This window comes from Pan paniscus, chromosome 21, assembly GCF_029289425.2.
Source record: "Pan paniscus chromosome 21, NHGRI_mPanPan1-v2.0_pri, whole genome shotgun sequence".
NCBI lineage: Eukaryota > Metazoa > Chordata > Mammalia > Primates > Hominidae > Pan > Pan paniscus.
Genome location: NC_073270.2, coordinates 38265092 through 38280870, shown reverse-complemented (window position 1 = coordinate 38280870; position 15779 = coordinate 38265092). Strand labels below are relative to the sequence as shown.

At 59.8% G+C, this 15779-nt stretch overlaps 1 protein-coding gene across 2 annotated transcripts in view; it reads left to right on the top strand.

The window, feature by feature from the left end:
* The first annotated feature begins 3778 nt into the window (after positions 1 to 3778).
* The window catches only part of NOL4L (nucleolar protein 4 like), a 142487-nt gene continuing 130486 nt past the window's right edge, over positions 3779 to 15779 (top strand). Inside the window, exon 1 of one of the 2 annotated variants that reach the window (XM_057300783.1) lies at positions 3779 to 4542. In XM_057300783.1, the coding sequence (XP_057156766.1) occupies positions 4222 to 4542 (321 nt within the window). In that variant the 5' untranslated portion in view covers positions 3779 to 4221. The remainder of the gene's footprint in view (positions 4543 to 15779) is intronic. The other variant, XM_034947541.2, reaches the window with a different exon arrangement.

The window sequence follows — 15779 nt, the reverse complement described above, 5'->3', positions numbered from 1 at the left end:
CCGGTTCTGTCCTGCGGCCCTGAGCCTCTTTGCTCCTGTGGGACTCAGTTTACCCATCTATCAGAGGCAGGGTTTGGACTGTATACTCTGAGAACCCTTCATCACCAACTCTTGTGACCCATTACGTTACTATCTGTATTCAGAGTGGACGTGAGCCCTGGGGGCTTGGACTCCCTGTGCTTCAACTCCAGTCTCCCTTGGACACCTGGACTAAGTGTGAAAAAAAAAAAAAAATCCAGAGGCCGGGCATGGTGGCTCATGCCTGTAATCCCAGCACTTTGGGAGTCCAAGGCGGGAGAATCACTTGAGCCCAGGAGTTTGAGTCCAGCCTGGGCAACAAAGAGAGACTCTGTCTCTACAAAAAATAATTAAAAAAAAAATAGCTGGGTGTGGTGGTGCATGCCTGTGGTCCCAGCTACTGAGGAGGCTGAGGTGGGAAGATCACTTGAGCCTGGGAAGTAGAGACTCCAGTGAGCAGCAATTGCACCACAGCACTCAGCCTGGGAGACAGAGCGAGACCCTGTCTCAAAATTTTTAAAAATGCAGAGGATCTCCTGGCCTTTGATTCATGGGGCAGCCTACTTTGTCCTTTGGCAGGTGTCTGGAATGGAAATCAAAAAAGAGCAGCTGCCCCCTGGGACCGTGATTGCATCCCCCCAGGAGTTGGGCATTGTGGGAGACTTACCCCACACCCCACCCAGCATGCCCCTCCTAAAGGACCCCAGTGACACGGATAGGCTGAAGACCCAGGGTCGGTTTCTGCAAAAGTGGGGATGGGCCGCAGTAGGCTGTTCTCACTCCTTGGCTGTTCCACTCTCCCAGGAGCCCTTGGGGTAAGAGGCTGGGACGTGCCTGGTGCAGTGAGCTGTCACACAGTAGGGATACCTCCAGGCCTCTGACCTCCAAGACCACAGACCTCTGGACCCCTGCAGCTGCCCTCCTCTCCTCACTTCTTCTCTACCCCACAGTCCTGCTCGTTTAAAACTCGCCAGTAGCTCCCATAGCAGCTGGAATGCCATCCAAAGTATTTCCCAGGGTCTTCAAGACTCCTGCCCTCCAACCCCTCCTCCCTCACTTCAGTCTCACCACACTGGACACCTTCCAGCTTCTAGAAAATGCCAATCTCCTTCCACCTTGGGGCTTTTGCCCTTGCTCTTCCCTCTTCCTGGAATGCAGGAACAGCATGCCTTGGCACCTGTCATTTAAGTCACTGCTCAGATGCTACCTCCTTAGAGGGGCCTTCCCTGATCCCCCTAAGAAAAGCAGCCCCTTCTACGCATTATTTGCTATCACAGCTCTCTCTTTCCTTCGTGGCCCATTCCCCGGGCTGTTGTGATCAATAGCTGGTTTGTTCAATAGCCATCTTCCATACCCATTGGTGCACTCCCGTAGGGCGGGGACCTTGGGGATCCCATGACCGTATCCCAAGCCCCTGCTGCACAATGGCTGCTAAACAAATGTTTGTTGAATGAATGAAGCACAAAAAGCGTCAACAATGCCTGTCTTCCTCCTTGAATACTTCGAGGCCCCATGAGGGAGAAAATGGCACTTACTGGGCACCCGTCACAGGTCAGGCACTCTCATCCTGTTGAATCTCTACATCTGTGACATCCTGTCCCGCTATACAGATGATGAAGTAGGGGCTCAGTGACCTGCCTGAGGTTACCCAGCAAAGGGTGGAATGATGGCTTCATTCCATTGTGAAGTAGCCAAGTGGGACCTGTGAGCATGAAGAATGCCACGCCAAATAATCATCAGGATTCACTTCCAAATCTGACTCTACCCGAAGCCCATGTTCTTTTCATTATACTATACATTCTGCCGTGCCAGAACTCAGCCCAAGATTGACAACCAGGTTTTTAGCTTCTGAAAGGCAGGCAAAGTCCCAGACTGGGTGGAGAGGTGGTCCGGCTTAGTGGTTATTGAAGTGGGTCCTGGAACTGGACAGAGAGACCAGGGCTCACACAAGGACCCCACCACCCAGGCACAGGGCATATTTGCCACAGTTATCATTACTATTGCCAGGCTAGAGCATCTCTGCTCTCAGGAAGAGTCTGCTGGAAGGATAACCGTCAAGGGACACATGGAAAAAGTCAGGGTCTGAGCTTCTTAATCACAGAAGCCCCTGCGCCCCTGGGGCTGGCCTTTGGGTAGTGCCTTCCCTGCTCTGAGTGGTCACCTCTTAAAAACGGGCATGCATACCAGCATAGATCCAAAAAGAGCTCTTGGGAAGATAAAGAGGAAAAATGACTGTGGAGTTGTTGGTGTATATAAAGTAACATGAAATGTAAATTATCTAAAAATAATCTCCCATGTGAAATGCAGAGAGAGGTTGGGACTTGGGAGACCTCTAGGGTTCTTTCAGCATTTACTGGCACCTACTGTGTGCCAGGTGTTGTGCTAGGGCCTGTGCATATGAGGATGGGTCAGATATGGCCCTGAGCATCTGGAGCTCCCTGTCTACTGGGGGAAGTGAGCCAGGTATACACAGCGTGGGGCTCTCTCCGAGCGCGGTGAAAGGGGAAGAGTTTGTGTGTGATATGGCAGCAGCAGCCAGATGCACATGAGCTGAAACCCACCCCTCCTTCCTGCATGACCTTGAGCAGGTCAGGCCACCTCTCCAAGGCCCAGGTCTTCATCTGTAAAATGGAGCCATTCCCTCTGCCTCTCAGAGTTGCCAGGACATGGCACGTAGTAGGTCCTGGGGTGGGGGACTTTGGGATGGGAGTAGACAGTAGTTCCTACGCAGGAAACGGTCCTGCACTAGCCAAAGTCTGGGCCTCAGGACTTGGATGTTGACTTGCCTGCAGGAGTGTCATGGGGACATGGGGTGGACCCCAGGGGACAGCTGGGAGAGAAGTGCAGCAATTCCTCATGACCCGTTAAGGAAGTTGGGGGTAGGGGCACAGAAATCCTGGGGAATTGGCCTGTGCCTTTATTTATGTTGGTAATTTCATTAAGGGGGAGGGGACCAGCTAGCTCTACCCAAGGTCAGATCTGCCCAGGTAGGAAGGGGGCGGTGGGGCTACCTGAGTTTACTCAGCAAGAGATTCTAGGTCAGGCGCGCACTCGGGAAGGCAGGGTGTCTCAGGATGAGTTTGTGAATGTGTTGAGAGTTTTCTGAAGCGGAGGTGGGATTGGGCTGAGGCCACAGGCGACTTCCCAGGGGGCCTGGGCCTGTCCCAGAGCAGTGGGGCAGGCAAGCAGAGGCAAAGCTGGCCAAACTTCGGGGAATTCAGGGTGAGGCAAAAGGAGAGGAAGTTTGGGGGCCCCGAAGGGCGGCGATGTGGGGTTCCCCCAGGGGAACACTGCTCTTCTGGCTTCGGCTCACGGGAGAGGTCAAGCCACTTGCGGGAGCGAGGGAGGGGGAGCCTGCCCTACACCTTCCCGGCCTGGCTAAGTGGGGCGGGGCGGCCGGGAGGCCGGCGTCTGGGCTGGGGTCTGCGCCCTACTCCCCGCGGGACCGCCGCGTCCGGGAGGAGCGGGGCCTGCGAAGCTCCGGGCCCGGCCCGGCCAGACGGAACGCGGTTCCTGGGCTGGGCACTGCGCGCCTGTGGTTCCTGCCCTCCCGGCGGCTGCGGGCGCGGCTGCCCCCGCGCCCCCAGGGGCCGGGCCGGGCGGGGGCTGGGCCCGGCGGGCGGGCGCAGGAGGAAGGGGGGGGGCGGGCGGCGGCGAAGGCTGCGCCGCTCTAACAGGTGGGATCCCGCGGCGTGGTGGAGGCGGGCGCGGGAGGAGGAGGAGGAGGAGGAGGAAGAGCCGCGGCAGCGGGAGCCTGAGCAAGAGCAGGATGAGCCGCGCAAGCTGACAGCCACTGCTGCCGCCCGCGCCCAGGCTCGGTCTCGCTCCCAGGGCTCGGGGCCGCTCCCCGCCTCCCGCCTCCCCCGGCCGCCCGCGGGGCGGCCCGCCCCCTCTGCACCTCCGGGCCCGGAGCTGCCTCCATCGCTCCTGCATCCCGGCCGGGGGGAGGAGGAGGCGGAGCAGGAGGCGAGCCGGAGCCGCCGCCGCCAACGCCGCCGCCGCCGCCCGAGCAGGACAGAGCGCGCCGCAGCCCCGCGCGTCCGGCCGCCGCCCGCACCCATCCAGCAGCCTCGCCGGAGCCACACCGCGGGACAGCCGCGGCCGCGGCGCGTCCCGGCCCGGTCCAGCCCAGCCCAGCCCAGTCCCGGCACCGGGCGGCCCGGCGGCCGGCCCGCCCCCGAGGGCGCCGGGCGCGGCGGGAGGATGCCGAAGCCGACGCTGCTGCTGCGCGGGGGCTGGGAGCGCGAGCGCAGCCCCGGGGACTCGGAGCTGGGCCGCCAGTTCCGGGACTGGTGCTTGCGCACCTACGGCGACTCGGCCAAAACCAAGACGGTGACACGCAGCAAATACCAGCGGATCGCCGAGGTCCTGCAGGGCGGCGGCGGGACTGGCGCGGGCAGCGGCCCCGCAGCCGGCGAGAAAGGCAAGTTCCAGTTCTGGGTGCGCTCCAAGGGCTTCCGCCTGGGCAGCGGCCGGGAACCCAAGATGGGCCAAGTGGTGTATGTGCCGGTCAAGACGGGCTCGGTGAGTGCGCGCGCGGCGGCCGCGGGCGGGTCCCGCCGCGGGGCTTGGGGCAAGCGGGCGGGGGCGGGGCGGGGGTGTGGATGTGTGTCCGAACGTGTGTCCCTGAGGTTGTCCGTGTGTCGGGCCCGCCGGAGGCGCACGCGTCCCTGCTCACCGGCCCTCCCCGGCTCGCCTGGGCAGCGCTCCGGGTTCGGGGCGTCCCTGCCCCCCTCCGCGCCGCTGCCCGGGCCGTGGCCGTGCCGGGCAGGCTGTCCCGGGCTGCTCACCCCAGCATGTTCCGTCCTCTTGTCCCCTCCCCCCGCCAGCAGGCGGCTGCTCTGGAGCCCGAGCCTCCCCCCGCCCGCCCCGGGGCTGCCTGTCCCGGGCGCCTCGCGCTCCCGCCCCCGGGCCGGCTGGGCGGTGTGTGTGTGTGTGTGTGTGTGTGTGTGTGCGCGCGCGGAGGGTGGTGCCGCGGGGTTGGGGGGGAGGGAGGCAGGGGCAGCCGCGGGACGGGGAGTCCGCCGGGCCTCCCAGCGCCAGGGGAGGGGGCCCGCCCGGGCACTGTCGCCCCGACCCCACCCGGGGCTGGCCCGGGGAGGGGCGGCCGGAGCCGCAGCCTGGCGCAGGAGCAGCCTCCCGCGGGTGGGTGGGGCGCCCCCTCAGCCCCCCGGGCCCCTCGTTCCCCCTTCCCTGGGACGGGGGCGGCCTGACCTATCCATCCCCTCCCCTCCCCCGTCCCCCGGGCCGGCCCGGTCCGGGCGGGGTGGCGTGGGGGAGGGGGCGGGGAACCGCAGCCGCCTAAAGGGAGGAGGCGGGCGGCCGGGCGGGGGCGTCCCCTCTGGCCCGGGGCGCCCTGGAGAGGGCGTGCGGCGCGGGCCCCGCGGCTCCCCCGCCGGGACCTCATTGTTCTGCAGAGGGTGGGGGCTGGGGGGGGGGCGGCCGCTCCCGGGGCTCTGCTGAGCTTTGAACTTTCCGTCGCCGAGACCCTCCAGTAGTGCGTTCCGCCCCCGGCCCGGTCGGGCCGCGCCGGCCTCCCCCCGCCCTCCTTGCTCCCTCCCCGGCCGGAGCGCGAGAGCCGGGCCGCCCCGCGCCGGCCTCCCTCCCTCCCCCGCTCCCCCGCTCCCCCGCTCCCCCCTCCGCGCTCCTCCCCCGGCCGGCCCGCCCGCCCCGCGCTCAGCCCCGTCCCCGGCCGGAGCGGGCTCTTCACACACAATTGATTCGGTCGTTACGAAAAGTGCACTTGTCCCCTCCCCCTCCCCCTCCGCGGCCGCCCGGGCCGGGCCCGCGGGGTGAGGGGGCCGCGAGGGAGGGAGGCGGGAGCCGGGGAGCAGATCCGGAGGCGCCTCCCCCCGCGCCCAGGGGACGGGGCTGCAGGCCGCGGGGAGTGGGAGTCGCGAGCGCGGAGGGCGGGCGGCCCATCTGCGAGGAGCGCTGATAACCGCGCTGCGGCCGCCAGCAGCCCATCTGCGCCGCTGCCGCCTCCGGCCGGACCGGGAACAGGGGGCCGGGCAGAGGGGCGCGCCGGGGCCGGGCAGAGGGGCGCGCCGGGACCGGGTTCCCCGAGGGTGAAGCTGGGGCAGTGACCCAGCCCGCGCAAGGCTGGGACCCCCCCAGCCTAAATCAGCACTCTCGCTCAAACCCGGCGAGTCTGGGTCATTGTCCCCTCCCCCGATCGAGTCCAGGACCCCTCCCCCAGCCCAAATCAGTGCCCACTTTCCCAGATGGGGAGTATGGGTCAGCCCTCCCCACCCTGCCAGGTCGGTCCCCTCCTCGGTTCTCCCATCTTGGGTCACTGCCCCCCGCCGGAGTGCGGTTTTTCTGAGGTCAGTGACCCACGAGATGGTTGGCTGGGTCCTGCCCCCTACCCTACCTAGGTCACTGCCCTCTGCCATCAGCGCTTCCCGGGTCGGTGCCCCACCCCACCCCCCCATCCTGGTTACACCTCCCTGAAGAGCTGGAAGCCTTGGCCCAACCTTCTTAGTCTGAGGCAGGAGCCCTGAGTCCACCCTCTCCTGGAGTTGGGGGGTGACCCCCCCAGACCTGGCAGCTGGCTCACTGGCTTTCTGTGTGGCTCGACTTCTCCCTAGGGAGTGGGCATCCGGAGCAGTCGTCCACTCTTCATCCACACAGCTGTAGAGGCTGAGCACCCCCTCCCCCTATCCAGGCCACATGCAGAAACTGGGTGCTGGGCCTGGACCCCAGGTCCTGCCGGCCCAGCTGCTGGCTTCAGATGCTCCTTGAGACCCACGCTGACCCGCTCTGTCTGCCCCTGGCAGCGCGACCGTCCCCAGTCTCCACCCTGGCTCTCAGACCAATAATGAGCCCTCCCCAAGGGACCACCTGCCTGGGAGGCAGAGAAAGGGGACCCAGGCCTCCCAGTCCAGGCTGCCAGGAGATCCACAAACACAACAGACGTGCCCTCCCTCGACAGCCCGTCCCCAGAGAGCCCGTTAGTTACCTGCCACTCGCCCAGCCAGCCAGAGCCAGGCAGGAGATGCCACCCCCATCTCCAAGTTCTTTCCTGGGGCCCAGTTATTATTTTTATATTTCCATTTTCCTTTTCACTGATCCAAGAGGAACAAATCCTGCTGGGAATTCTGGGGCAGCCATTGGCCTCTTCCTGGGAGGGGCTGAATGGGACCTCCTTTGAAAGGTGCAAAGACGTCTCCTACGATCCCTGGCCTACACACACACACACACACACACACACACACACACGCATGCACACACACCCCCTCACCCCTGGTGTCATTTGGGAGAGAGCCTGTAGTTTGGTCCTCGGTGGGTTTTTGTGAAGGTCATTGGGCCATAAACCTTTGTCAAAAGCATTTGTTTAGTACCCACAGTCCTTGTGCGGGCACTGGGGTGCTCGGGTGGGTGGGGCTGTGTGCCTGCTCCCAGGTCACCCAGCTGTCGGGGGTGGTGGGCATAGCTGAGGACAGGATAAAGAAGCCCATGGGGGCTTCAAGAGAGAGCAGGTAGAAAGATTCCAAGGAAGAAGGGAGGTGGGAGTTGGGTCATCCAGCAGACAGGCCCCATATAGCCTCTGTCCCCAGGGTGGCCATGGTGTGTCACCTCTCTTCCCCATTGCTCTCTGGCTGCCCCCACCCTGGGCCTCCCTTCCTCCTCCCACAGCCATATGCGGTGCTGTGGTCGGGGCCCTCTCCTAGTCCCAGCCAGCCTCGGGTCGATGATCTGACACCACTTGTCCTGTCCCATCTGGCCCTGAGCTTTTCTGGGTGTGTGTGACAAAGGCTTAATCTGTCCGGACGGGCCCAGGGCAGAGAGAGGGCGAGGGGAATTACACTCCACAGGGCCTCCTGCAGCTGGGGCCCAAGTGGGGGTGGGGCAGGGCGGGGGTCGAGGAGAAGCCTGGGCGTGGGGGAGAGGCAAGTTGGCCTCCAGTTTGCAGGTTGTCACAGGAAGTAGAAGGTGGAAGCAGGGTATGGAGGAGAGGAGGGCGGAGTCCTCCACGGGCAGCTAGGGGTGCTGGTGGGGATAAGATCTCTTTATGACAAGAGCCAGCTGGGGGCCTCCTGGCTGGGTGAAGCCTGGTGAGGATTTATTATTTCTTACGTTTGGCCTGCTCCAGGCCTGTGGGCTGCCAAGCGGGGGAAGCAAACCCCTTGGAGACAAGACCCTCCAATTCCGTTCCGGCATTGGCCACAAAGTAAAACAACCCCTTTCCTTTTCCTCTGGCCTCTCTGAGTGGAGCGAGTGGAGCCGTCCCCAGAGCCTGCGAGGGCCACAGGTTACGGCTGAGGTGGGGCCCTGGGCTGTCTGTCAGTTCATAGGATCAGACAGCCCCAAGTCTCCGTGGAGAGATAGAGGTTCTCAGCCCAACTGTACCATCTTCCAGATGGGAAAACTGAGGCCTAGAGAGAGGAAGTTTCCATTTATTGAGAGCCAGGACTGGAACAGGGTTCTCTGTGCACCGCTGTAGCTTCTCCGTGGACCTGCCACATGCCAGGAATCCCACCATTAGAGCCCCATTCCCCAAGGGAAACTTCGAGATTGCCAAACTCCACTCTCAAAACCAGGCTTTTGCAAGCTGGACCCCAGGTGTTCCACTACCCAAATTGACTAATGGTGGTCTTTTCCCAGTTTGCAACAACGTTCATTTAGTGGAAAGCATTTTCAGGCCTAAGTCTTTCTCCCCAGAGCTTTTGTGTAAACCTTTGGCACCTGCGGCCGCTGGTCTGGGCGGGAAATGGCCTCTGACTTAGCACCGCGTAATATGTGCTGTGACCTTTGGTTGAGTCCCTCAATATTTCCTGGTTTTCTCTGAATTATCAGTATAGCGGCTGTTTCGGGGGTCACCTACTGTGTGCCTGTCACTGGGCTGAGGCGCTGATACACATCAGCTTGTGGAATTCTCACAGCAGCCTAGAGGCCAGTGCTGTGATTACTGCTACCTTCACATGAGTAAACTGAGGCTTAGGGAGGTTCAGAATTTCCCCTAGTCCACACCAATGCCAGGGCCTTGCATACATCTCCATTCTGACTTTGAAGGGTCTTGCAACCTGATCCAGTTTGAAAGCATAGGTCCTTCATGTCAAGCTTTCAGTCCATTACACTTTAGTCTGAATTAGTTTCAAAGCATCCCTCTGGTCAAGATGTCTGTATTCACAGGCTGCTGCCTGAGGCAGGACTGGCACAGCATAAAGTCTGTGGGCTTTCCTAGGGCTCATGAAGATGGGTGTGGGGTGGGGAGGAGGGAGGATGCCTCTGTTGTCCTGGGTCCTGGGGGGGCTTTTGGAAGAAGGTTGACAGTGATGCCTGGCACAGGCTCCATTTGCATTTTTTGTGAGTGGCAGAGCGTGCGTTTTTGTCAGTTACACGTTGTGATTTGGGTGGCATGGTCCTGGGTAATTCTGGGAGGCTGCATTTCAGTGCCAGGGTGATGCAGACAGGTCAGGCTCTGCCTTCCTGGGGCCTCCCCTCTAAGTCCTGGGTCACTGTCTGCTGAGGGGTGGGGACACCGTGCACCCTTCTTCCCTGGGTAGGAGCTGGCAGGAAAACCCTCTCCTTTATGGCCCCTGCAGGCTGCTTTGTCGTCCCTGCACGTCTGGGAGGCTGGAAGGCCCATCTGGGACCTCAGAAATGCTGCTGGGAGGATTGGGGGGTGGGGAGCCTGTGGCTGGGGGTGTCTGGGGACCAAGGTGGAGGGCCTCAGGCATACCTGGGCTTCTTCAAGCCAGATCTTAGCTCAGAGGTTGTGCGACTGAATCCTGCACATGTGTGTGCTCACGGGCTAGAACACGCATGTGCGTGCGTGTGTGTATGTAAAAGTGCAACTGTGTGGGTGTGAGTGTGCTGTTCCTATCTATGTGCAGGCTGGAAATGCTTGTGTGTGTGTGCGTGGAGTGTGTGCAGGGCACAGGTGGAGAGGCTCCTCTGCGTGTTTGTCGGCATCTTTGTGAGCACCTGGGCTGTGGGCCTTGGCAGCTGCGGGTGTGACTGCGTGTGCTTGCACTCATGTGAGATCTGGATTGGACTCACCCTGTCTGTCTGCCAGTGTGGTGCTGTTGGGATGTCCTCCATCATCACCAAGTCACCTGAGCTGCTGCCCTGGCCCCTGCCATCCCTGGAGTCTCAGCAGCTGGCTGAAGCCAAGTGGTGGCCATAAGAGGTGGTGCCATACCCCCGTCCCCATGACTGCAGCCAAGGCATCTCCTTGTTCCAGCTTCCCACTGCCACCCCCTACCCGCCTCTTGCTATGGTCCTATAACAAAGCCCAAAGCCAAGCATAGGGCGGGAGGGTCCTGGGAGAAAAGGCTCTGAACTTGAAGTGAGGGGGCCAGGGCCTATGGGGTCCTAACTCAACTGTTTAATTGCCACATGACCATGGGCAAGTAGCCTGCCTGGCCTCTCTCAGTCTTAGTTTCCTTTTCTGGAAAATGGGCTCTAAAACTCCACTTCTTGGCAAACTGGAAAAGGCTCTGCTGTCATTTGAGGATGGTGGCTAAGGAATGTGCTTGAGGCCACCTTGCTCACTCATGTCAAAGCCAGGCCTACCAGCCTGGGGACATGGTGAGACCCCGTCTGTATACAAAATTTTAAAAAACTCAGGCATGGTGGCACGCACCTGTAGTCCCAGCTACTCAGAAGGCTGAGGCAGGAGGATCACTTCAGCTCAGGAGTTAGAGGCTGCAGTGAGCTGTGATCATGCCACTGCACTCCAGCCTGGGTGACAGAGGGAGACTCTGTCTCAAAAAAAACAGAGAACGAGGCTAGGCCCATGGGCCCCAAAGCAGGTAAAGAAGCAGCTGGAAGTTGGTGACAGCACCCACCAGGGCCAGTGGCTTATTAGAACAAGAACTCTTGAGTCCACTTTGATGTAGAGAACAGGTAAAGGGCCTGGGCTTTAATGCTACAGGACCCTGGGTTCAAATCCCATCTCTGCCCTTTTATCAGTTTGGCCTTAATTTTCCTTCCTTCCCTCCCTCCCTCCCTCCCTCCCTCCTTCCTTCCTTTCTCTCTTTCTTTTTTGACGCAATATTGGCTTACTGCAACCTCCGCCTCCCATGGCCTTAATTTTCTCATCAGTAAAATGGAACTGTAATCATATTCCTCTTCTAGGAGTGATGTGGAAAATTAATGCTTTCATGCATGTAGGGCCCCCAAATGTAGCAAATCTTAGGAAATGTTAGCTGCTATGTGATCTCACTGAGCCTCAGTATTCCTCATCTGGAAAATGGGAATGGTGATGAAGGATGTTGTGAATATTAAATGGTACAGTGGAGACGAGGCACCCAGCCAAGTCCCTGGCATAGAGTAGGTAGGCAGCAACTATGAGTTCCCTAGAGGTTGTATCTGAGTCATTTCTGTGTCTCCAGTACTATCAGGGGCCTGAGAAATGTTGCATTGAATTGAACAGAGAAGGCTTTTTCTTTTCTTTTTTTTGAGACAGATTATCGCTTTGTTGCCCAGGCTGGTCTTAAACTCCTGAGCTCAAGTGATCCTCCTGCCTCAGCCTCCCAAGTAGTTGGGCTTACAGGCAGTGGGCACTGCACCTGGCACCAGAAGTCTTGGTGAGGGATGGAGATGTGGCATGAGCCCCCAGAGCTGGGAACTTGCAGACTCAGGGTCTCTTGCTGCCCTGACTGGTTCCTGACCTGCAGTGAGCCTCATTATGTTTAGTTATGACATACAGAAGGCTCCAGTGATCTCCCTGCCTCTGAATTCTTCCCAGGTGTCAGATCCCAGAGGTCAAGGAAGGGCGCTGGAGGGCTTTCCCAAGGCCTGGCAGGCACCTGCTGAGAAGAGGGACAAGCCTCTCGCCCTTCTCCTGTATGGACCCGACCCCCACCCGGCCCCTGCCTTCTCCGTATGGACCCCACCCCCGCCTGGCCCCCTGGCTGGGAACCTGAGTTCCTGGGGTCTGGATTTGTAAGGAGAACACATAATGGCTGGCGTAATAACTGCCTCCCTCCGGCAGGGGTCTGAGCCCATCTCCCAATTTTTCAAGCCCCTACCATGTGCCAGATACATTATTCCATTTAATCTCCCCTGGGTTCTGTGAAGTAGATGAGAACTTGGTACCAGACAGGCCAGGGAACCTCCTCAAGGCCCACAGTGAACACACAGCTGGGCTGGAGCTCCAGGGCTCTGTCTGACCCTCCAAACCCCAGAGCCTGGAGGCAGGGGCACGGGAGGACCCCCGGGAGTGAAGGCAGCAGGGGTGCCCTAGCTCTCCACCCACCCCTGGCCCATGGTGCCCTCTCGCCTTTAGTGAGGGCACCCCACGTAAGCTTTCTAGACCTCAAGGCTGCCCTCCCACCTGGCCAGACCCAGCCTTGTGGGAGACAGATGCCCCTGCTGCCTCTCGTCCATGCTCTTCCCCTCCGATTTCAACTGCAGCTGCAGGCCTGGCCTGGGCGGGCTGCTGGGCCAGCAGACGGGAGTCGTGGGGAGTGGGGAGACGGCAGAGCAGGTGGGAGGCTGGGCCCATCCTCTCACCCACATGGTTGTGGACCCCGGAGCACTAGTCCTCTTGGCCACCCTGGACATGGAGCTCCTCCCCTGCAGATGGGGAAACTAAGGCAGAGTGGAGGGAACTCACTCAAGGTCCCAATGAGCTCCAGAGCTGAGTGTGAGCCACTGGTTCCCAAGCCCAGGTCATTCATTTATTCACTTCCTCGCTGCCCTTCCTGTACAGCAGCTGCAGCCTTCCCCTTCCTCGGACACACCTGAGAGTCACTTCCGACCCCTTTCTCTGACCTCCTCTCCCTCCCAATCCAACCCATTTGCAAATCCTGTTGGTTCTACCTTCAAAGCACATCTCAAATTCTACCATGTCTCATGGCCTCCACTGCCTCCAGCCTGGTCCAAGCCTGGAGAGGTGGCTGCCTCCCCTTGGGGCCCCCTGTGTCTATCCTGTTCCCTGCCCACATAACCCCTTCTTCCCACAAACAGCCAGAGGAAACCTTGGAAACCCCAAGTCAGGTTCTCTCCCTCCTCTGTCCAGAACCCTCCAAGACTCCTGTCTCACTCAAAGCAAGAGCCAATGCCTTCCCAGTAGCCTGCAGAGCCCTGCGCGATCTGGCCCTGGCTGCCTGCTGCTCTCAATTCCCTCTCGCCTCGTTCATTTGGCCTCAGCCACACTGGCCTGTTTGCTATTCTCCAAACATGCCAAATACAGTCCTGCCCCAGGCCCCTTGCACTGGCCTTCCCCTAGCTTGGAATACTCTTTCTTCATCTCTGCATGGCCAGCTCTTCTCCCTCTTCAGGTCTTTGGTCAAATGTCACCTGCTCAGAGAGGGCCTCCTTGATCACCCAGTGAGGACCACCTTAGATCCCTTGGACCATCTCCCATCTCTCTTTTCTACTTGATTTTTCCTCTGTGGCCCTTATCACTCCCTGACATTATATGTATTTCACTACTTTCTGTGCTTAGGATCTGTCTTCTCCAAGGCCATGAGCACTAGCAGGGCAGACTGCATCTGTGTTTTTTTTGCTGCTGTGTCCCCAGGACCCAGATGAGCCCCTGCCCTTAAGGGGCTCCCCACTGGGCAGGGTGGTTCAGCAGATGTCTCAGAGCCGAGTTCTGAGAACTGCCTAGTTCTACACAGAGGCCGTGAGCAGCCCCAGGGCGCAGACCCACCCTCCCACCGGACAGGGCCTGAGAAGTCCTCGGGAAAGTGACATTTCACCTGGACCTTGAAGTCCAAAAAGAACTTTTCAGCAAGAGCAGAGCATAGGGAAGCTCATTCCGGGGGGTGGGACTGGTTTTGGCGGGGTCAGCGTGGGCGTTGTACGACGGATCCCAGGGCCAATTTTCTTAGAGAAGCATGTTTGGAAGAACATTCTAGATGGAGTGGAGATGAGTAAATGGCCAAGTCAGCTTGAGAACCACAGTGGGGTCCTGAGGGGGTGAGCTGGCAAGATTGGTTGGGGCCAGATGGAGGAGAGAGATCTGAAGAGCCCATCGCATCAGGCACAGCAGGGAGCTCACAGGAGGGTTCTCACGTGGAGGGAGCTAAGGTCACGTTGGGGTTTTAGAAGGAACGCTCAGATTCTGTGGCGAGAGGCGAGAGGGCGATGGAGAAGGAAAACCAGGCAGAGGCATAGTGAGGTGAGGGGAGAAAGGCGTGACGGGTTTCCCCGACGGACCAGCGGTTGAGTGGCTGGGGCTAGGTGAGGTGGGAGTGGGGCGAGGGAGGCTAGAGGGTCGCAGGCAACCCCGGGATTCGTGGGTGGGAAGAGTGGTTTAGGAAACCGGGGTGCAGATCTGGGGTGAAGGCGCAGGGGCAGGATCTGGGGCACAGCATCCAAGGGTGTCCTGTAGGCTGGTAGCCTGTGGCGGTGGGAGGCCGTGGAAGGGACCCCGTGACTCAGGCCTCGGTGGGGCCAGCGTGGGAGTCATCGTGTTACCCGGGCCCCCTCTCCAGCTTGGAGCCCTCCCCTCCCGGCTGGGACCCGACACAAGCTCCTGGGAGGCCTCTGCTTGGGTGGATGACTCATCGTTTTCTCGGCATCCCCGGGCTGAGGAAATGTTCAAGGAGACATGGGGCCCTTCCTTCAGCAGGCCAGGCCCTGACTGGATGCCCGCGAGTCGAGAAAAACACAATCGGGCCTCCGGCCTTGTCTGAGGACAGCCCTCGGGGGTGTTTCCGAGAGCCCCTGGCTTCCACAGCCTTGCACAGTCCTCAAGCACCCTGCAAGGCTGTGTTATGACCCCATTCTACAGGTTAGCAAACCAAGGCACAGGCTCTGCTGGGCCCCCAGCTAAGCAACCAGTAGGTGCCTCAGTTTCTTCATCTGTAAAATGGGTGTGATGATTGCCCCTCCCCTGCAGGTTGTTGGGAAAAACTAAAGGCAAGAATCCACATGAAATGTTTAACTCGTGGGATTGTCATTGTCATGAGGATGTGAAGAGGGGTCTCCCCGGGCAACAGGGACTCTTGACTGGGCAGAGCCACTGTAGGGACATCCAGAAGGCGGTATGGCCAAGGACAGTCCTGCATTTGGATCCCAACTCTGGCAACAGCTGTGTGGTTCTGGGCAAATGGCTTGCCTGCTTTGATCCCTGATCCCTTCTGTATAAGGGGGTGATAAGACCCGTACCCCAAGGGGTAGCTGGGAAGATGGCATAAAACCAAGCCTGCCCGGTGGGCCACAGAATAGGGGCTGCTGCTCCATCTTGGGGTCTCTCAGAGCAAAGATCCCGAAGCCAGGCAGCTGTGAAGCTCCCAAGGGTGGCTCCGAGGCTCTCTGTGGGGTGATAGGAAAGCCTGGGCTGAGGGGAGAGAAGAAGGGAGGCAGCTCAGAGGGCTCAGGCTGGGAGGCTCCATGGAGGATGGATGTTCTCTGGAGGTTGAGGTTGAGACAGGGGCAGGTTAGGGGTGAAAGGCTTTATGTTGATTCGAGGCCCCTGCAGGTCAGCAGAGCAGTGGGGGTCTGGAGCCAGGGGCTGGGTCCAGGTTCTGCCGCTTACTGCTGTGCAGTCTTGGGTAAGTTACTTCCCCTCTCTGAGCCTCAGTTTCCTCATCTGTAAAATGGGATGATAATAGCTATGGATTCAGTTATATCTTCCTTCTATGCTATTGTATAGAAGTATCTATACCAAGGTGTGGACAGTCAAGCCCTCAATGAAAGGAAGCTGTGATCGGGATTGTGACTGAGATGGAATCAATAACCCTAGAAGCTGTGATGAAGCCAGGTGAAGCAGTGCCACCGAGTGGGTCTCTGGAGCTCAGACTGGCCGGGGTTTCAATGGATCTCTGTGACTCATTAGCTGAATGACCTTGAAGCAA